The sequence below is a fragment of the Pipistrellus kuhlii genome, unplaced genomic scaffold (assembly GCF_014108245.1).
Source record: "Pipistrellus kuhlii isolate mPipKuh1 unplaced genomic scaffold, mPipKuh1.p scaffold_m20_p_103, whole genome shotgun sequence".
Lineage (NCBI taxonomy): Eukaryota > Metazoa > Chordata > Mammalia > Chiroptera > Vespertilionidae > Pipistrellus > Pipistrellus kuhlii.
The window spans coordinates 601,014-622,325 of record NW_023425409.1 but is presented as its reverse complement, the minus strand read 5'-3'; the positions used below and the strand labels follow the sequence as shown (position 1 = coordinate 622,325).

The following is a 21,312-nucleotide window of genomic DNA, read 5'->3' as shown; positions in this document are numbered from 1 at the left end:
CTTGCATGCAGGTGTGTGAGCACCTGTTTCTAGGGTCAGGGCCTCTGCGAGACCCCAGAGGGTTTCAAACAAGGTCCTGGAAGTAGTTCTGGTCACGCTCCAAACAACCTTGGCTCGTGGGCCCCTCTCTGCCCAGGCACGCCTGCACCTTCCCCGGAAAAGGTGCCCTTTCCTCCGGCCAAAGCCTGAAGTGGCCTGTCCCTGGTCCCCCAGCTGGTCGGAGCCCACACCCAGGAGGCCCTGCCTGGCAGCCCGGGGTTCTCTCCCCGACCAGTCCCTCTGTAAGCTCTGCACTGAGAGCGGGTGGGAGGGGCTGCCAGAGAGAAAGGCTGAGGGGAGGCAGCAGCAGAGCCAGACTGAGGTCCACCCTCCCGACGTGGGGCCCTGAGGGCTCCTGCTGGGTTTTGGTGAATGACACCAGGCATTCCATGTCTTTCGAAATCCCTGTGGGGCTGACTCACCTGAACTTTGTCCTTGGGGCAAAGAGCAGGTCCGCAGGCCCCGTGCCAGGCCAAAAAGGGAGCTGGTGTGAGCCGTGCTCTCTGCAGTGGAACCGCACATTCGGCTAGAGGCCCATCAGAGCACCAGAGAGGCCGGTGCCCCGCTCACCATGCCAGCGGCCAAGGGGCAGGATGTGCAGGTGTGGAAGAAAGTGTTTCAGGAATTAATTCATGAGGTGAGACCATGGCACCAATGGACCCTGACACTAGACAACAGCCTAGTGCCCAACGACCTGCAACCAGGGTGGACCCAATACCAGCAGCAGGTCTTTGCCAGGTGAGTCGGGAATGGGGTGGGATGCGTTCCAGAAGAGTCTTCCTCGTTCCATACTCTGTATACTGGTTACCTTTCTGATTCCGTTCCTGTTTGTACTCGTAAACTGAAGATTATAGAAAGGAAGGAGCCCCTCACTCACAACATTGCAGCTTCATTGACGATCTTTCTCTTACTACCGTGAGCCCCAAACAGTAGCAGGGCAGCGGGCACTGGCGTGGGGTGATGCCCAGATATGGAGAAATCAGGCTTTGAAGGTGAGTCAAGAGCAGTGAGGCCCAGGAGAGCTGAATAGCAAGGCTTGCTGCAAATGCAAAGGCAGGGGAGGGGAGACTCCAGGGACCCACCACAGAGTCCACAAAAGAGGGGCCCTGGGCACTGAGGGGCAGAGCCACGTGCAGCCATCTTAATCTCTCTACTCTGAGCTGCTGGGCTCTCTGTAAAAACAGGACCCTTAGAGGCATCCGAAGGCTAAGCCTCTGGTTTCCAGTGGGACATCAGCACCCAGGATGGGCCCACCTGCACGGAGGATGGTTCCGGGGCCTGGGGAAGGGACGTGCTGCCTGCCCACGGCCCCTTCCTGGGAGGTCTGGGAAGGGGACACAGCTCTCCTCCCAATAACCTGTAGTTTTCTCCGGTCGGGAACTGGCACCAGGAGCAGCTGAGCAAAGTCTCAGCTCCTTTTTTTTTTTTTTTTTTTTAACTCTGAGCTGGCACACCAACACGCAGCCGTGACCCAGAATGGGGCAGGGAGTGTAGCTCCAAAGAGCAGGGCACAGGCCCTTTGCTCCAGCGGGTCATCTCGCTCACAGAGGTCAGGGCTCCCGGGTATCTTCCCTGCCTTTCATCCTCACCTTCACCTGGTGAACTGAGGCTCCAATCAAGACACAGAAGGAAGCCCTGGTTCCTTTGGCTCAGTGGATAGAGCATTAACCTGTGGACTGAAGGGTCCCAGGCTTGATTCCAGTCAAGGGCACATGCCTCTCTTGCAGGCTCCACCCCAGCACTGGTTGGGCACATGAGGGAGACAACCAATAGATGTGTCTAGCTCTCATATCGATGTTTCTCTCTCGCTCCCTTTCCCCTCCCATTCTTTCTAAAAATCTCTGAGAAAATATCCTCGGGAGAGGATTAATAACATAAATAAAAATTTTAAAAAGATACAAAGGGAAAACCTTGATTGACTCCCTCCCAGAACCCTCTGGTTCACCGTCCAGACGAGGTGCTCCCAGCAAGGCTGGACTTGGATGTTGGGACAAATAACCTAACACATGGCTCCAAGATCCCCATGGCACAGAAGGAAAGAGCGGGGAAGTCGAGGGCTTTCGTGCCAGATCTGGAGGCAGCGCCCATTGCTTCAGCCCACATCCCATAAGCCAACTGGTCACCTGGCCCCAACTTAACTTCCCAGCCAGGCTGGGCCATGCGGGGGAGTCCGTGGACAATTTGGTGCCCAGCCCTCTGCTCACCTGCAATTCGTATCCTGGTGCTGCCACGTGCTTCCCTGCCTTCTTCTCTCTCCATCTGTGCTGACGTGTGTTTGTGCAGCTACTTTAGGTCAGAACATTGCCCTCCTCCCTGCTGAGAGGAAGGGGCCCTCTCTGGTGCCCTCTCTGAGGCAGGGCAGGAGGAATCACTTGGAGCAATGGCTTGGGGCAATGAAGAGAGCGGACATGCCGCACTCCGGTAATAATGACATTCGGGGGGGGGGGGCGCCTGGGCAACTGAGAGCAAAGCGATGCTTTTCCATGGGACACTGGACTGTCCGGGTCCATCCTGCCCTAACCTGGGCTCTATGACTTAGGATCTTAGTCCTGCTATTAAAAAACAGCCGCCACAACAACAAACACAGAATGGGCGGCTTATAAACCACAGACACGTGTGGCTCACAGTTCTGGAGGCTGCAAGTCCAAGGCCAGGGTCCCCGCTGGTCAGGTGACGGCCCTCCCTGGGGTCACAGACTTCCTGTGCTGTCCTCACTGGCCTGGCAGAGCTCGGGAGCGATGGGCCTCTGGCACGGGGCACGTAGCCTTTGACCAGGCTGCACCCTCCTGACCAAAAATGATCCTGTGGACCCAGAAGGTGCCCGAGATCCCTTCGGCACCGAGAGTGTGTGAGCGACCCCCTGTAGCGATGATAGACACCTGTGAGTCGCAAGCTTGTCAATAGAAACAACGGACTCGGTCATGTCATCCCCACTGATCCGGGACCCAGTCCACCAAGTCTCGGTAACATCGGTCCCTCCTGCTTGCCTCCGGCTCAGCCCGTGGTCCAGCCAAGCTGAGGGTCTCATTTTCTGCCTCCACAGGTTCACGTGCTCCTGGTGCTCTCGCAATTGGGCCTCTGCCCAAGTTCAAGTCCTTTGCCACATGCACTGGAACAAGAGGGAGTCCACGGGCCAAGTTAAGATGAGGATCTTTGCCCAGAGATGTCAGAAGTGCTCAGAGCCTCCATTTGAGGTCCCAGAGTTCACGGAAGAGAACGTCTCAAGGATCCTGAACAACCTGGTGTTCCGAATTCTGAAGAAATGCTATGGAGAACGATTTAAGTCGATGGAGGATATCCCTACACTCAAGGATATCTCTCTTAAGGGGCCACACGACACTGACAATTGTGAGGCGTGTCTCCAGGGCTTTTGTGCTCAGTGTGAGTTAGATCTAGTCAAACCATCACCAATGTCCCCTTCGCTTCCCACAAGAAGAGATAGCACACCTACCTCTGGGGTTCCCATCAATAAACCTTCTCTCACAAGGAGCAGCACCACAGTGGATGCAACGACAGGGCACACTGGGGTGAAGACAGGAGGGGGAGTGATAAACCACGGGTTCCCTGAGCCCCCACAGGCTAAGAGTCCCAGAGCAAACACCAGCTGCCGGGCAGAGAGCATCGTTGAGGTCTATTCCCCAAGGGCGGGTTTGGATTGCCACAGCACCCAGAATGGCAGGCGCTGCAATTTCAAAATTTGCTGCTGTTCCATCACTCTGATCCTAATCATTGTCGTGGTGGTGGTAGTGGTGGTGGTTGTTAAAACCACTATATGAACCTCAAAAGCATGGTGCCAAGTTTAAAAAGCCAGAGTAATACAGAGAAATTAACAGTAAGAACACCAAGTCACAGGTTGTACGGCCCGCGGATGAGAAATAGTCAGACGGGTAAATCAGGAAGGAGGTTCGCGTCCGTAGGACTGCTATGGCCGGCGTGGCTCCGTTGGTGGACCGCGGTCCTGTGTGCAAAAAGGTCGTCGGTTGGATTCGTCAAGGCACATGCCCAGGTTTCAGATTTCGTCCCCGGTTGGGGTTCATGCAAGAGGCAGCTGATGGATGTTTCCCTTTTCCATTGATGTTTCTCTCCTTCTCCCTCCTCCTTCGTCTCTCTCTAAAATCAATGAAAACGTAGTCTGTGTTTTTTTTAAATAGTTTCTCTGTCTCCATGCGGCTCCTACGCAGCGATGGGGGCAGGGGGAGCGCTGGGGGATGTGGCCTCACCCCTGACTCAGGACGGGGCGGGGCGGGGCAGGGCGGTGAGGCCGGTCAGTGGTGCAGGAGGTGCTGGCCCTGCAGTGCACCTGTGAGGGCACCGCGGACACGCCCCGGCGAAGCAGGCAATGAGCTCCAAGGCCAGGGCCCAGTGCACCAGACCTTCGGCCCCTGCGCGTTCGGGTGCGAGGGGGGGTACGGGCACCCATGGGTGCCCAGGGGCAGCAGGTGCCCCTGGGCAAAGGGCACAGCCAGCGCCTCACCGCCCCGCAGTAGGAGAGGCACAGGGACGAGGCCTGCAGCCAGCAGGGGCGTGAACACCACGGGCCGGTCCTCAGGGCGCCGCGGGGAGAAAGGACGGGGAAGGAGGCCTGGGGCACCCGCTGCGGCTGGGGCTCCAACAGGAGAAGGTGACCGGGACCTGCAGGTCTGGGAGGCGACGGGCACGGGCTGCTTGCCATGCCAGGCCCGTTATTCCTGGGCCATGCCCGGCGCCGGCAGTCGGAGGGCTGCCCCGGCCTCACCAGACAGCGGGGCTCGGAGCTCAGGGTGCCCAGGACCTGCCGGGGCGGGTTGGGGAGTGGACCCTCCAAAGCCTTCCCCGAAGGGAGAGGAAGTAGGGAGAGGAGGGCACAGCGGAACCTTTGAAACAGGTGATGGATTCGCTGTTTGGAGTCACGGGAACAGCTGCGGACAGAGGGCCAGGCGGGCGGCCTGCCGGAGGCGGGAGGTCCTTGCGGCCCGGGCGGGCTGTGTTGGCATCCTGTGCTGTCCCTGCTCACGTACCGGGCAGAGGAGCGGCAGTGGGAACCGGCCCTTCCCATCCCTGGACGGCCCGCGTCCAGGCGGCCTCCTCTGCACAGCTTCACTGAAGCGCCTTTTCCACGGCTAACCTCGCGCTTCCAATCCGCTACCACGTCCTCCGGAAACCACCTGACTGGCTCCCTCCTGGGTTGACCGTTGCCCTGGGCCAGGGCTTCCAAAGCAGGCAGGGCAGCCCAGGACTGGAGGCCGAAGGTGGGAAGGAACCGGGGGTGAGAGGCACAGACACGAGTGGAGATGGCAGCCAGGGGCAGGGAGGCAAAATAATAACTCTACAAGCATTGTATTCAATCATGTATTTGTGTGGGGATATTAAAGAACATGAAATAATTACAGAAAATGCACTACTCTTCTTATATATAAAGCCCAAGTGACCAAGCCACTGAAAGACCAAACTACCGGTCGCTAGAACACGCACTGACCACCAGCAGGCAGATGCTCACCACAGGAGCTGCTCCCTGGGGGTCAGTGTGCTCCCACAGCCAACCTCCTGCAGCCCCTTCCCCTCTTCCCTGCCAACCTCTGCAGCCCCCATCAGCCCTGATTGCTGGCCAGGCCGAGAGACCCCACCTGTGCATGAGTTCCTGCTCCAGGCATCCAGTTAATTCTGACATACGATTGCTGTGAAAGAGAGACTGCTTGGCTGGAGAAACCAAACCACCCCATTTGCCTATCTCCTCAGGCTTTTATTGTAACAAAAGCTTGAACTAAAATTAACTATTAGATACTATCAGCAGGGTAACATCCTTGAGAAGACACTTTGTCCTTTAAGTCCGGACATCTAAAGACTAAGCATAAAGAGTCCAGTAAACACGGGGGCTCAGACTTGTTCAGAAAAGTCAAGGCACGGGGGGAGGCCTTCAGCCAACTCCCCCTGGAGGTTCTGACCTATTTCCTCCTTACAAACCTTCCAACAAGTCCCCTGCTTCCCCACACCCACATTCGCAATTTAAAACATACAGGAATAGCAATTTGTATAAACCCAAGAACAATTATTCTCATTAAAAGAAATAATGCATTAAAACTCCTTCAAAATCAAAAAATAAAATAAACTCTGATCTGGATTCATCCAATAGAAATGCTCTTTCACTGACTCTCTATCCCTGATGCCTGAAAACAACCCACCTTCGGAATTGGACTGTTACAATTTTTTTTTAATAATGCATTTCTAAACTATTCAATGTGCATTATTTGGAAACAAGTGTATGCAAATGAGCCTTTAAATATAAATCTATAAAACCAGTGATCAATTCCCCAGTCCACAGAGAAGTATTCATACACTTGGAATTTGAAAGTCATCTTCCCGAAGTTATGACTGTGGATTTTAGGATTGCTGCTAAGCACAAGCCCTCACTCCCAGATGACATGGCCCACAGCACGAAGATTCACAGCTGCACAGACAGGGAGGTTCTGAGGATTTCTGATGGATGGCATCAGAGCTGAAGGCTAAAAGACACTTTGGTGGTATAGCTGGGAACAGATTCTGTAACAAAAGGAAAATACATACTCAGCCATTCTGTTTCCTTATGGTGTGTGACTACCTGACCAGAACAGGACTAGAGCCTTTTTTCTGATCAACATTCTTGTGACGGAAGACTCTGGAAATCGGACTTTCTGCACCTCCACACTCTTCTGTGAGCTCGGACCGGATGGTGAGTTACTCGTCTGCCCTCTGTGCTTTCCATTTTGTGGTTTTGATATGGGTATACCCTGATTTATATAAGAGATGACTTTTTCTAATGTTGAATTTAAATGGGTTTTGAAATAGAATCTTATTATCCCATTAAGTAGGATACTGTTGTCAATGTCATTTAGTTAAAAACTCATATACAACTAGCAATGCAACCCTCATGTTTTAAGTATGTGTTTCTCTGTAAAATAGTCGATGGTGTATCAAACACTCAAGTGCACTAGGCAAATCAAATATTTTAAGGAAAGATATCTTTTGTTTTTGGTAAATGGAAAGGTAATTTAGGAAGTAAACTGCCCCTAACCAATTAACTTTCTGTCAATTTTACTTTTATCAATAAATCATGTATATATAAGTATTGCATGAGTTAAAGGAATTTTGTATATTCATTTAAAATATTTTAAATGTGAGTAACCTACCTCTTTCTTTAAGATCTTCAATATAGGCTCTCATAAATTCTTTATCAAAGTGTTGACGATCTTGTTCACTTTCCATCATTTCTTCACCATCTTGACGCTGAATATTATCAATGGGATTGTCCATAAGGTTTACAAATCTATTCAAGAAAACCCAGACAATATCACATTTTCCCTTGTGCATTCTTAACTGCGAAATCCCTCCTGTGGGAAGTCAGCCTCTGTGGTCCTAAATTACAAGTTCTCACTGATTCTGGAAAGTAACAGTTGACCATAGAATTATCACCACCAGTGGATTCCACTGTGGAACAATCCATCAGGGATACGGAAGTAGTATCAGGAAGAGACTGTCCAGAGACCTGATGGGAGATGAGAGCTACTCAAACACAGAGAGAGGGCCATGGGCAGGAGCCCAAAAGGTGGACAGTGACACTCTCTCAGTCGGATCCTTACAACTTGTTATGCCTTCCTGTGCTGGTATTACTCCCGGTTAGTGACAGCAACTCTTTACTTATTTATTTTTTTATTAAATGGATGGGGGTGACACTGGTCAACTGGAACATATATGTTTCATGTGTGGATTTCTATGTTACAACATTTGTATATTTCACAGTGTGCCCACCACCCAGTCAAATCTTCTGCTGGGATATAAAACTGAAACTTAGGAACAAAAACAGCAGGATGGTGCTTGCCAGAGGGAAGTACATCAACTCTTAAACCAGGCTTAACTAAAAAGAAATCAGATAAAATCCCCATAAAAGAGGTATTTCTACAAAATAAACTGACAAAAAAGACCAAGGACACTGAAGCAGTAGGGGTGGGGAGGTTGATCAATGAACTGACATGCATACACGCATGGCCCATAGACAGCCCACAGCCCAAGGAAGACCTGGGGAGGGGGTCAAAGGGGGGAGGAAAGGGGGCAACTGTAATATCTTCAATAACAATGATAAATTTTAAAAAGAAATAATATCCTCAGGTGAGGATTAACACACACACACACACACACACACACACACACACAAAGATTATTTAATGAGTGAATTAAATACATAAATGTTTGTATTTTTCCCACAGTTTTATTTTGGGGGGAGGCGAAGATCAAACCTAACAAAAATCATCCTAATTGGCTTTAGAAGGTTACATGCGATATGTACATGTGGCTTATTCACACATACCTGTCCTATTTTAGCATATATGTTTTTTCCAGTTTGTTTTCCTTTAATTGTATTTAATGTCTAAATATAGAGAAAGCAAAAAGGTTTTAATTCTGGATATAGATCCACTCGATTTTCCCTTTGCAATCTTTCATTGAATTGTTATTGTCTTTCCCTACCCCCAAAACAATCTGCCTATATTTCATCATTCTCCACTTTTTAATCTAAGTAAGTCACCACACATGTTACATTTTGAACAAGGAAATGGCACTTTTTATTTAAAGCAGCAGTCTCTTGCCCTCCCCTTTGTTACTCCCTGAACCCAAAGGCAATCTTCGTTGGTCAGTCACTGTTTTTGGGGGGGGCCGAAATACTAATCTTGCTCTGTTAACCATGACTGCTCTGTTCTGGTCAGAGAAGGCGCATTTTGATCAGCGGGGAGCTGTACAGCTGGGATGTGGGAGTGACGGGGATGCAGTCCGTTCTCCTTTTCCAAGAACTGCTCCTCGTCATGGGAAGATTAACAACCTGGATGCCTAGACAATGGAATCCCAGGCATCTACCCCCTGTGTCTCCCACAAGCACACAGCATGTACAGAGACCCTGAGTCCCAAATCCTCCTGTTACTGTCCAGAACCTTCCAAACCCTGTCAAGAAGCACCAGAACTCCCGGGAACTGGGATCTGAGACAGGACCTAAAGCTCCAGACGGTCCTTGCTCCTGGTCTTGTGTCTGAACATGCCTCTACTGAACGTGTCTCCATGAGGATCTCTGATCTACTCACTGTCAAAGTTATTTTTAAATAATTTTCTTTATGGATTTCAGAGAGGAAGGGAGAGAGAGACAGATACATCAACAATGAGAGAATCATTGGTCAGCTGCCTCCTGCACGCCCCCTACTGGGGATCAAGCCTGCAACCCCAGTACGTGCCCTGACTGGGAATCGAACCTCGACCTCCTGGTTCATAGGTTGATGCTCCACCGCTGAGCCACGCCGCTGGCCGTGGTCTACTCACTTTAAAGGTGTGGACGCGTCACAAAGGGCCGTCGGGAGCTCCACCAAATGGTCCCCACTGACGGCCAACAAGGTGAGCTTCTTCAGGTTGAGCAGGGCATAGGGAAGGTAGGTCAGCTTGTTCTTGTACAGGAGGAACGTCTGCAGCTCCTTGAGCCTACGAGACGGAGAAGGGGTCAGCCCCAGGACTGTGCTTCCCAGCAAGGGACACGCGCGTGAACGACCAATTAGTCCTGGAGGAAATCACCAGTGACTTTACTTTTTATATGTGACCCTTATGAGAAAAACTAACTTTAGAAATTAAACAAATCCCTGCCAGGTGACACCATCTGTGTTTATGTTGTTTTTACTGACTTCAGGGCCGATTGAAGACAGACACAGCGGCAGCACAAGCACACTGCGCAATAGGCAGTAGGGGCCTAAGAAATCAGCGTGCCCTCCGCTGTGGATGTCTATCCGCTTTACTGTACACCCGGAACTGATACAGAGGCTGAATGCAAACCGTCATCGGAAAACTTTTTAAAAAATAAAAGTATATTCCTCCCAGTGTCTGCCTCATTCCAAGGGTGAACAGGGCACGGGGAAGAGGCTATGAAAATAAACAAACTTTAGCCAACGTTTTCTTTTGTAGATCTGGAGAGTAGTTAATCCTCTCTCATTGTGTTTTCTGACTTTACAACAAGAAGAAATCTGTGCAGGAAAGGAAATGAGCCGACAATGCTTCATGCATTTTCCTCTGATTTCCGTTTTATTCTAACTTGGCGACTCCCTCTTCCATTTGTCCTTTCTTCCATTTGCATAACCTTCACAGACCCCCATAAATATTTCACAAAGTCCCCTCATAGCTCAAACCAAGGCAGTTCCCCTGGACTCTCACAGCCCGAGGAAGCATCGCTGCACAGCAGAGGTGGCAGGAGCAGAAAACAGAAATCGGAGATGGCCTTCAGACGAGGCCACTTCCAGCGTCTTATGCTACGTCCTAAAGAAGGCGGCAGATTTCAGAAGGCCAGAGGTTTTGTTTCATTCTCAAATTTAAGCCCAACTGCTCTATAGACAACGAATAACATTGGCAGAATGAATGAATGAATGAATGAATGACATAGGATTCAGTGAAACTATTATTTTTATGAATGAAATAGCTACAAAGATATAATTTGAAAACCTTAATAAGCATCCCAATTAAGTTTGAAAGATTGTTTAATAAATCAATACGTGAAACTAATAAAAATTACCCTCACTGATATCCTAAACATAGAGTGATATATTTCCATTCCATATGTAATAATTTTACTTTTCTACTTCTGTGGAGTAAAGAAAAGTGAATGATGCCATTCTATTGGGAACCGAATTAAATTACAGTTCACCAAAACAAGGAAGATCCATTCAAGTGAACATATACAGGTGGGCAAAAGTAGGTTTACATGTGCTCATATTAAAAACAATACGAAAATGAAGTAATTGTGTTTTGTATACTCACAACTGTAAACCTGCTTTTGCCCATCCCTGTATATATACATGTACATGTATGATGTAGACTAGAAACTGTCTTATTATATAAAGAGCCAAACTCATTTCCTAGAAACAATGAATTCTGGAGAATTAATTGATGTCAAAGACCACTCGTGTGCTAAGCAAGTTTAGAAAGTTATGGCGTTTAAGGTGTTAGTAACTAGTTCATACACCTCACCTTCAGAAGGCAAGTAGCTACCTGTCTATATCTTGTGGCAGGTCACTCAGGCTATTGTTGCTGATATCCAACCACTGCAAATTGGACATCCTCAGGACACAGATGGGGACACTGGAAAACTTGTTTGCTGAGATATCTACAAACGTAACTTGCTTCAAATTACTTAACTAGAAAGGAACAACAAGATATTCTAATTACTTCTGTAAGAGAGAGAGTTAAGTTCCACTAATAACTTTCCAACTGGGGTCCCTTCCCAGAGGCACTCCTGTGCCATATGCGAAAGAGGGCGAACAGCGTGTGTGGCCACGGGGCGCCACGCCGGTGCGGACAGGTGGCTCACAGTGGCTGCTGTGCGGAGCTGGTGATTTCCTAGATAAGCAATGCCATTTTATGTCGTAAATGGGCAAACCGGAATTCTCAGGGGGTGACCGGAATATCTTAACCCTGAGTGGATAACATGTGTATCTATTTGTTTATTATCTATATATCTTCAGGGTAAAGTGCAAACACAGGCCTCCACACCACAAAACATGCCGTCGAGTTTCCCACGTTTGAGGGAATCCCAGGGTGAGCACATCAGAGTGCAGTGGATAAGCCTCGCCTGGGGAAACCCGTCGTGGCCACGCATCTCCCCTGCGAGGTAAGTGTGTGAAATGTTTGCTTACGATGACTGGATTTTCTGTACGTAAATGACACCTCCATAAACAGGGCGTGAGAACAAGGAACAGAGAGACCAGCCGGGGAGGCCGTGTCCCAGTCCAGATGACAGACAACCTGGACTTGGACGAGGGTGTTGAGGGAGGGGGCTGGACAGTGGTCAGGTGCTCAGGGCCTGCCTGAGAGGACTGACTGATGGCATGGAAGCAAGGAAGGTCAGAGGTGACTTGGCTTCCGGTAACCTGAACGTGTGCGAGCGGGCTGAGCCCTTTTCCAAACTGGGGAGCATGGCCTCGGCCGCCGTGCAGGGAGCATGGCCTCGGCCGCGTTCCCTCCCCTGCACCACTGTCAGGCACTGGCTGGGCGAGATGGGTGAGGACAGAGGCAGCCAGCTCCTCCCACAAAGAAGCTTTCAGGAAAGGAGATTGACACCCCTCCCGGGTCTGTGACCGGCAGCCAGGCCTTGTCTGGACCTTGCCAGCAATTCCGTGTTTAGTCTGCTAATCGCCTGCAGGACTATCAGACCCTGATCTCTGCCACACAAGAGGCCTGCTGAATTTTATTTGGCAATTAAACCCATTCATTTTCATCTGCTCCATTGTATCCGGAAATGATATGAAATCATTTATCCAGTCAATACAGACCAAAGGAAACTAATAAATACTTTTCAATTCACAGACGTCTTAAATGCTATCTGTAGGACTACTTGAGTTACCTACAAGCTGTGTTCGTTATATGAAATTTTAAAATTATACCTCCTTTGTTTATTTATTTCCAGCTGTTTTTAATGTATTTCACCATTGTGGATAAATAAATCAGGTCTGTATCACAGAAAATAGGCATCATATATTAAATAGGCATTAAATACAAATATCTTGCATAAAAACAGGATTTTTTTTTTTTTTTTGCCTAGTTTTCCTTTGATGGCATTTCTGAACTAAAAACCAGGTCCTGGCCTATTGTAAAGACCTTATAATAGCCAGTAGAAGGTGAATGAAATGTCAGGAAAATGTGACATAATATAGATGGGTTTCATTTTTCAAAGCTTCTTCCACATATTACAGACCCTCCCATATCATACGCCAAATAAAAATAAGTCATAGTGCAGAAACAGTTACTTCCTTACTTCAAATGGGAGCTCAGTTAATTCTAGATTTCCAGAGCAATCCAGTTTCTTCAGATTTTCACACTCTCCCAGTTCTGGAGGAATGCTCTTCAGGTGGTTGAAACTCACGTTGAGTTCTTTAAGGTTCTTCAAACAGCCTGTCACCAGATAAAAGGCAGGGAATGACCGAAAGAAAATGAAAAATCCCTAAACACAGCACTGCTCACTCATGAGACTTCTGGATTCTGAGCACCTGGCCAAGGTCTGTGTGTGCCGGCGAGACCGTGGCGTCACTGCCCAAAGTAGACAGTGACCGAGCAGCGCTGGGGACACCAGCAAGCCCGCCTGGCAGCTTCCTGGGGGGGAGGGGGAGAGTTGCCACGGGCGCGGTGCCCGTCCGCCGGCTGCCTGCTCGCGGAGGCCTGGCTCTGCCAAGAGACATACCAATTTCAGCAGGAAGATGGGAGAGCTGGTTTTTTGGCAGATCCAAAATCCTCATCGCTTGGAAGAGCTTGATGTAGGCAGGAATGGTTTCGATCCGGGTGTGGCTGATGTGCCACTCTTTCAGGTGTGTCTGCTCCTTCAGGGAGTCGGGGAGCTCCTGGAACAGGTGGGTGAGTGGTTGGCGCCAGGTCCTCAACATGGCCAAGCGCACACCAAGCCCAGGAACACGCGTGCTCATTGTAAAAGCTGGACATGAGAGGACACGTGCGAGAGAGCGACAGCGGTGACTACAGCTCCCGGCGTTTCAGGGAGAAAGAAGACACACTGTGTGGTCACTCATCGCGCCTTAAGGGATGAGCCCAACTCAGAGCTGTCGTGAGTTGGTGATATTTATTATTCAAGTCAGATGTCTTGACAAGCAGGCTCGCAGCCACAGCCACAGCGTGCCTTCTGGTTTACACGTGCACGTAACATGTAAAATACAGCCTGTCCATGTACCCGAAGGTTCGATGTGGCCTGCATTCCCTTGCTCTCTACTTGCTTTTCAAATAACTTATAAACATGCACTGAGTGTTTGTAAGAGTGTGCAGGAGGGAAAGACGGACAGAAGACAGGACTCGCGACCAGGCTCCGCGGACTCCACGGGAGCCACCTCCCTGCGCCTGGGTGGAGGAGGAGCCTCGAGAACCTGGCTCCGAGATGACCCTCTCGGTTTCTTTTTAAAAATATATATTTTTATTAATTTCAGAGAGGAAGGGAGAGGGAGAGAGAAACATCAATGAGAGAGAATCATTGACAGGCTGCCTCCTGCATGCCCCACACTGGGGATCGAGCCCGCCACCCAGGCGTGTGCCCTTGACTGGAATAGAACCAGAGACCCTTCCGTTCTCAGGCCGACACTCCACCCACTGAGCCACACCAGCCAGGGCCAGAGCAGATCCTCTCAAGCAAGAACACTCACTGGCCAAGGTCAAGGCCTGGAGCTCAACTTAGCGGCGGCCGTCGGGGCCTCAGCACTGCGCTAAGCCGCCACTGGCTGCTCAGGCAGGAACAGCTCGACTCACCGTCCAGTGCTCTCCCGAGAGCTCGAACACGAACTTGCTGCTGCCTCCATCCCTGCCCCCGGAAGGCGAGCTCTGCCGCAGGAGCAACTTCCTCTCGAGCTTGTCCAGCAGCCGCTCACTGGTGTCCAAGAAGCCGTTCCTGCAGTAGGCGGCCTGGGGGACGCCCCTCCGGCGGCACTCGGCCACGAGGTTCCACTCCTCCTTTATCCTAAAGCAGGCGGAGGCGCCGTCACTGGGCAGTGCCCTCCCCTGCCCATCAGACCCCATCCTGCCCCTCAGACCCCATCTGCCCCTCAGACCCATCTGCCCCTCAGACCCCATCCTGCCCCTCAGACCCCATCTGCCCCTCAGACCCATCTGCCCCTCAGACTCCATCCTGCCCCTCAGACCCCATCCTGCCCCTCAGACCCCATCCTGCCCCTCAGAACCTCATCTGCCCCTCAGACCCATCTGCCCCCTCAGACCCCATCCTGCCACGCAGACCCCATCCTGCCCCTCAGAACCCCATCTGCCCACCTGAACCCCATCCTGCCCCGCAGACCCCATCTGCCCCTCAGACCCATCTGCCCCTCAGACCCCATCCTGCCCCTCAGAACCAGCACGCGCCCATACGCATCCACAGGAATGCCCGCTGGATCTCTCCACAGGGGATGCCCGTTACAGAATGCACAGCACCTGGGGGGCAGCCTTCCCAGCTGCCTCACGTTCGCAGTCTGGGGGAGTGTTAATTTGATTGTCGGTGTGATTCCTATCTGCCACAAACAGTTTTCCCACGACACTCGGTTTCATCTTCGTTGGCACGTGTTTACCTGAGAGCAGTCAGCCTACAAACTCACCTCTACAATAGCATAAAACTGGCACCACACAAGGCGCCGGCCCGGCGCCCAGCTCCTGGGAGGCTGCCGTGCTGACAGAGCGCCGGCACCTGGCTCACCCAGGATGGGGTTCCGGCGGCCCCTGGCCCAGCACCGGCTGCAGAGGACCGGACCGCCTCATCGCTGCCTGCCCTGGGCCGCCTCGCACGGTGCCCAGGGTACCCAAGTCCCTACAGTTGTGGGTGCTGCTTTACAGAAACCGAATGCCCGTGCTGGGCCACAGCGTGAGGATCCGAAGGTCAGAAAGCGGGGTCACCGACAGAGAGAGGGCCCAGGAGAGACGCCCCGCCCCTCCAGGCACAGCCCCGTCTGTGGCCGCTCCGAAGCGGCTCCCCGGCACAGAAACCTACTTCTCCAGGGCGCTCCTCTCCAGACGCTCGGCCTCCTGCTTCTGCCATGCTCTGTGCTTCTTGACACGCGTCTCCCACAGGCCCCTGATGGCGGAGATGTCGAACGCGACCACTTTATGGCCCATGATGGGAGCATAAAATTACCTATTTAACAAACACATGAATGTATGTCAGCTTCACCACACATGGGAGGAGGTAGAATGTCGAATAGAAACATGAATCAGTTGTCTTAAGTGACGATGAAATACCTTGTTAGTTCAAGGATGTTCTGCTGTGCTCATTTTCTTAAAAAAAAAAAAATACATATATATATTATATATATTATTATTTAAAATAATATATATTATTTTTAAATATATATATAATTTTATATATATTTATTATTATTATTTCTTTTTTACTGATTTCAGAGAGGAATGGAGATGGAGAGATAGAAACATCAATAATGAGAGGGACTCAATGATTGGCTGCCTCCTGCACACCCCCTACTAGGGATTGAGCCTATAACCTGGGCACGTGCCCTTGACCAGAATTGAACCCGGTATCCTTCAGTCTGCAGGCCGACACTCTGTCCACTGAGCCACACCAACCAAGGCTGTGCTCATGTCCGTAAGGTCTCTGTGTGACATTCCAAGCACAACACCCCCTAGGTCACCTCTACATCACACTTGTATCAATGGAATTGTGGGTCCCCAGAGCTCCCGGGCAGTCCTCACACTCCAGGCTCCATATTCCACTGAATGTAGTAGCAGCTAATCTTCCCACTAGCTGGTAACATACTCCAGGGTACGTTTAATGAGTTAATCACCACGCACACAGACACACACACGCGCACACATACCTGTAGACTACGGCCGCACACCAGCCACCGTTCAGTAACAAAAGCAAACCCTGCACAAGCTCCGCCAGCACGCTCCCCCCTGCGGGCCCCGCCGGGCCTGCTCTGGGCGATGGCTGCACCTGAACGAGCCTCACAGGGAGTGTCTGCTCAGGCAGATTTCCACGCGCCAAGGAAGTCAGACTCAGGCACGGCTGAGCGCACACATCTCGGAGACTCGGCACAGTGCCTGGCACACAGCAGGCCCTTCCTAAATACTTGCCAAATCAGTGAGTGAATGAATGAATGAATGAATGTGACTAAAAGATTTATATCCAGATTGCTTCCTCCTCAGGCCACTCAACGAGCTTGCTTTCTTCTTTTTACTTTCACAACTCATCTTTGCTGTTTAAGTGATTATTTGATCACTGCAAAAACTTTATCGGGACATAAAAATGCATGTCTATTCATTCCACTAAGCTACAGTTATCTCCCTGATCTTTGTAAAATAACTTTCTAGACATTGTTTTAAATTGCCCCTGCCTACAGCACCAAAATCTGGCTAAATCCATTTCCTGATTTATACAAACACACGGATACTTCAGGAGACGCCCTGGGCCAGAACCCCTCGGCTAAGCCACTCGGACTCCAGACCCTCAGAAACTGTGAGGTCATTTATGTTTGCCGTTAGAAGCTGTTAGGTGTTGGGATGACTTGGTTCTGCAGCAACAAATAGCATGGTGGACAGTAAGATGAGGGCAATTTACAAAAATCGCCTCATTACAGTGCCACCTGGCACCTACACAGCCTGCTGCTTCCTCTGACACGTCCACTTGCAGGTCTCACACGTATCTCAGAGAAACGTGCTTTCTTCTAAACTTACCCATTTAAAACCGATCCACCCCTGGCTGCTTAGTTACCGTCTGCAGAGTGCCTCCGTGTTTACCTGGAGGGCGCGTTGTTAAGCTTTGTTTCCTCCTCTGTCCACCCTTTGGGGATGTGCACACACACACACTCCATCTCTCTCTCTCTCTCTCTCTCTCTCTCTCTCTCTCTCTCTCTCTCTCTCTCTCTCTCTCTCTCTCTCTCTCTCATGCACACGTCCCTTTCACCACCTAAGTCTCAGTGGGCATGCTATTCTCATCACCAGACAGTGTCACAAATGGCCTCAGTTGTGCAAAAACCACAGCTGGTCCCGAATTTCCACTCAGCCACGTCCAGTCCCTTCGTCCCGTATCATGACAGCCATTTTCCAAGAAGTGGATCGTGCTGCACCAGAGACTCCCTTTGGAACGAGAGGGAGACCCAGCTCCTCACAGCGCCCAGTCAGCCCTGGTGTGATGTGCCAGGCCCCGGCCAGCCCCTCCCACTCACCCGGCTCTCCTCAAGCTTGTCCCGCAGCGTTCCCCCCCCGCCCCAGACTGTTCACAGGCTCCCCCTGCCTGGACCGGCCACCTGGGAGGCCCAGTGGGCTCAGAGCCAGGCCACCCACACACCTGTACATGGAGCCCCTTTACCAGGCGTGTTTCTGTCCCTCGATTCCTGGGACCCTTCCTAGCGGGCATGTACGGGCACTCGCTAATGCAGGAAGACGAGTGCCTGGCCCAAGTCCTCCATCCAGAGGGAGAGTGGGCTGAGAGAGATGTGCTCTAACAGCCGCAGGTGGGTGCTACCCCAGGGGCGGCGCTGCTGTGGAGCCAGAGGAGAGGCCCCCAGGGTGTGTGGGAGAGCGGCTGGTGGTCCTGCAGGAACCGGGGAGGGAAATGCCTTCCCACACCCCACACCCCAGGAATGTCAGTCACTTCACAGAACCCGTGCCCCCAAGCCAGAGGCATGACTGCGAGCCATGTCGCCTGGCACCGGCACGCTCTCCACTGTACGCCAGGACTCCAGGCTGGAGCGGGCTGCTGGTCACCTTGTCCTCTCCTTTCCTGCCAACGACAGCTGGCCTGGCCGGGCCGGCTCAGCCGGCTGGGCAGCGTCCAGTGCACTGGTTTGATTCCCGTCAGGGCACATGCCCAGGTCTCAGGCTGGGTCCCCAGTAAGGGGGGGGGGGGGGGTGCAGGAGGCAGCTGTTTAATATTTCTCTCTCAGCAATGTCTCTCTCTCCCATGGGTCTCTATCTCTCTCCCTCTCCCTTCCTCTCCATAAAAGTCAGTAAAAAACCAATTTCTAAAGATGATAAACTAGATTGGGGGTGCAGGTGGGGCAGGGTTAGCCTCTGAGAGAACGGAGTGGGAAGGACCTGGGAGTCTGGGAGGAGACCAAACACAGCCCGCAGTCCAGGCGCTGAGCCCTTCCTGGGGCCCTCTGTGAGGTCAGGAGGGGGCCAGGGGGAAGGTGGGAGGGGGAGCAAAGATGATGTTAGGAGGTCCCCTGAGCCAACCTTCGGGGAGAGGCCTGACCCTCGTGGCCTCCAGGCACCTCGTCCCCTTGGGCAGGCCGGCTCCAGGCCTTCCAGTATCTGCACGAGGGGAGGACCGTGACCAGTGGGGGTTTCTGGGGACACCAGACACAGGGGGACCGGAGGGCAGACAAGGGCCTTCAGTGGCACTAACTCCATTCTGTCCTCACGTGAGGTTGTTTCCGATAAGGATGGGTGCACAGGGCTCATATTCAAGGGAGGGCAGTATAGTCACAGAACATCCCCAAGCTCCCAATTAAACCTCATGTTCTGTCACATGACCAGGATTGCCCTGGGGCACCCCTTCCTCCTGTAATCTGCTAAGATAGGGATGGGGATGGGCACTGGCTGCAGGTGGGAGTAAGAGGACAGCGAGCGGGTGCCGACCGGAGACCTGCCTCCCGGTTACTGGTCACTGCTGCACGTCCCCGAGACGGTCACAGCTCTCTGAAGCTCGGGTTCCCATCCGGACACGGGGTGGAACAGCAGCGTGACTCCTAGGACCGGTGCTGGGATCACCACAATCCCGCCCGGTGCTGAAGACAGGCTCAGAAAGGGTCCGTTATTAAAAAAAGAATCAAGACACAAATGAGAGGAGCCTGAGGTCTGCCTGCACCGGGCGGGCAGGGCTGGGGGGGGCGGCCCCAGGTTCGGGTTTGGCAGGAGGACCGCAGCCCGCTGAGCTGCCTACGACGGCGGCTCTCCTCTGGGAGCCTGTCACTCTTTTTTTTTAATGTTTTTTTTATTGATTTTTAGAGAGAGAGGAAGGGAGAGGGAGAGGGAGAGAAAGAGAGGCCACAGGCTGCCGCCGGCACACCCCACACGGGATGGAGCCCAAAACCCAGGCCCGTGCTGGGACCTCCTGGTTCACAGGTCGCTGCTCCACCCCTGAGCACCCAGAGCTGAAACAGTCACATCTGATTCCCCTGAGGCTCAACCACCGAGCCACCCGGCCGGCCAGGAGGAGGCCCAGGGACAGAGCAGCCTTTCCCTGGACAGCGCTCAGGACCCAGAGGTTTGAGCTGGGCCACGGGCTGAGGGCGCAGTGCCGGGTTCCCCCACCAGGAGCAGGAGTGGGGGGGCTCCTCTCCCCCCTAACCCTCCCTCACCCCCTCTCTAACCCCCAACCCCCCTTCCTCACCCTCCTCCCTATACCCCCTTCCTAACCCCCCAACCCCCTCCCTCACCCTCCTCCCTAACCCCCCCTCACTCCCTCACCCTCCTCCCTACACCTCCTCCCTACACCCCCTGCCTAACCCCCCTCCCTCATCCCCCCGCAGTTCCCGTCCCCCACAGGCGGTTCCCGCGCAGCCCCCGGCCCCTGCGTCCTCGGGCGATCACCAGTCCCCTCCGTCCGGCACGGCTGGCGGTGAACAGAGCGGCCCCGCCCGCAGGTGCCCCCGGTCCCCGCACCCCGGCCCCGCAACCCCGGTCTCCCGGGCCCCCCGCCCCAGGCCCCCCGCAACCCCGGTCCCCGCACCCCAGGCCCCCCGCACCCCCGCACCCCGGCCCCCCGCCCGCAGGTGCCGCCCCGCCCCCCCCGGGCCCCCCCGCCCGCACCCCGGGCCCCCCGGGCCCTCCACCCGCAGGTGCCGCCCCGCACCCCCCGGCCCCCCGCCCCCGGGCCCTCCGCCCGCACCCCGGGCCCCCCGGCCACCGCCCCCCCGGCCCCCCGCCCCCCGGGCCCTCCGCCCGCAGGTGCCGCCCCGCACCCCCCCGGCCCCCGCCCCCGGGCCCTCCGCCCCGCCCCCCCCCCGCCCCCGGCCCCCGCCCTCCGCCGCAGGGCCGCCCCGCACCCCCGGCCCCCCGCCCCCCGGGCCTCCGCCCGACCCCGCCCCCCGGCCCCCCCCCCGGCCCTCCGCCGCAGTGCCCGCCCTCCGCCGCAGTCCCCCCACCCCCCCCGGCCCCCGCCCCCCGGTGCCGGCCCGCACCCCCTCCCGGGTTTCGGAGCAGCCGCCCGCCCCCGGACGCCCCCACAGGGCCACCGACCTGCCCGCCGCCCGCCGGGCTGAGGCTATTTCCGTCCTGAGCTTTGCGGAGCGCGTGACCCTGACCGGACCGGCGGGCGGCCGCGGCCTCCGGGCGGTGACTCAGCGGCGGGCGGGGCGGGCACCGGCACCGGGCCTGTCCCCCACCGGCCGGGGAGCCCGGAGGGGACGGGAGGGGCTCAGCACCCGGCCAGGGGGCGCCCCAAACAGAAGATGTCTTTCAATGTGGGAAGGTCTGGATCTTCCTTCTCACATGATGTCCCCCTTTAGTTCCCTAACACGTGGGCTTAGGTCCTCGGATTTCACCAGCTGGGGAAGAGCGGTTCTTCCACCGTCCGACATTGAGGCAACCTATTAACTAGTTAATCTGACTATTACTTAGCTAATCTGACTACTAGTTAATCACCGGGAACTGCACCCCGCCCTGCTGGCCAGGCTCCTCACACCTCTGCCCGGAACAGAACAACATTGTTTATCACTGAGCCGCACGGCCACAGAGAAACCATATTGTAGCTCTAATCACAAAAGGGTTTGGTTTCGAAAGTACCACTTTCTATTAGTTGAGATTTAT

At 53.4% G+C, this 21,312-nt stretch overlaps 2 protein-coding genes and 1 non-coding gene across 4 annotated transcripts; 1 reads left to right on the top strand and 2 right to left on the bottom strand.

Annotated features, from left to right (window-relative positions):
* Window positions 1–335: 335 nt before the first annotated feature.
* On the top strand, window positions 336–3,845 carry RTP3 (receptor transporter protein 3). The gene is made up of 2 exons (XM_036430230.2): window positions 336–777; window positions 3,083–3,845. The coding sequence occupies exons 1-2, from the start codon at window positions 611–613 to the stop codon at window positions 3,813–3,815; spliced, it is 900 nt and encodes a 299-aa protein (XP_036286123.1). The 5' UTR covers window positions 336–610; the 3' UTR covers window positions 3,816–3,845.
* Window positions 3,846–5,740: 1,895 nt separating this feature from the next.
* Window positions 5,741–20,847, bottom strand: LRRC2 (leucine rich repeat containing 2). Of its 2 annotated transcripts, XM_045578808.1 has the most exons (10): window positions 20,743–20,794; window positions 15,781–15,816; window positions 15,533–15,676; window positions 14,308–14,515; window positions 13,244–13,400; window positions 12,821–12,957; window positions 11,059–11,204; window positions 9,352–9,507; window positions 7,182–7,318; window positions 5,741–6,555 (listed from the first exon to the last, which is right to left on the bottom strand). In XM_045578808.1, the coding sequence occupies exons 3-10, from the start codon at window positions 15,655–15,657 to the stop codon at window positions 6,506–6,508; spliced, it is 1,116 nt and encodes a 371-aa protein (XP_045434764.1). In that variant the 5' UTR covers window positions 15,658–15,676; window positions 15,781–15,816; window positions 20,743–20,794; the 3' UTR covers window positions 5,741–6,505. The 2 variants fall into 2 exon arrangements, with proteins under 2 accessions (XP_045434764.1, XP_036286121.1); XM_036430228.2 differs by lacking the exon at window positions 15,781–15,816 and having other exon boundaries at window positions 20,743–20,847.
* LOC118714812 lies at window positions 11,529–11,685 on the bottom strand. Its single transcript, XR_004986696.1, has one exon. It is a non-coding gene; the product is annotated as a U1 spliceosomal RNA (small nuclear RNA).
* Window positions 20,848–21,312: the final 465 nt, after the last annotated feature.

Excerpts from the sequence above, each read along its gene's own strand:
- RTP3 (XM_036430230.2), top strand. The coding sequence starts at position 611 with ATGCCAGCGGCCAAGGGGCAGGATGTGCAGGTGTGGAAGAAAGTGTTT. Across the intron at positions 778-3,082 it reads CAGCAGCAGGTCTTTGCCAG|GTTCACGTGCTCCTGGTGCT; the intron begins GTGAGTCGGGAA and ends CTGCCTCCACAG.
- LRRC2 (XM_036430228.2), bottom strand. The coding sequence starts at position 15,657 with ATGGGCCATAAAGTGGTCGCGTTCGACATCTCCGCCATCAGGGGCCTG. Across the intron at positions 9,508-11,058 it reads CTGCCACAAGATATAGACAG|GCTCAAGGAGCTGCAGACGT; the intron begins GTAGCTACTTGC and ends TCCGTCTCGTAG. Across the intron at positions 6,556-7,181 it reads TGAAGATCTTAAAGAAAGAG|AATCTGTTCCCAGCTATACC; the intron begins GTAGGTTACTCA and ends CTTTTGTTACAG.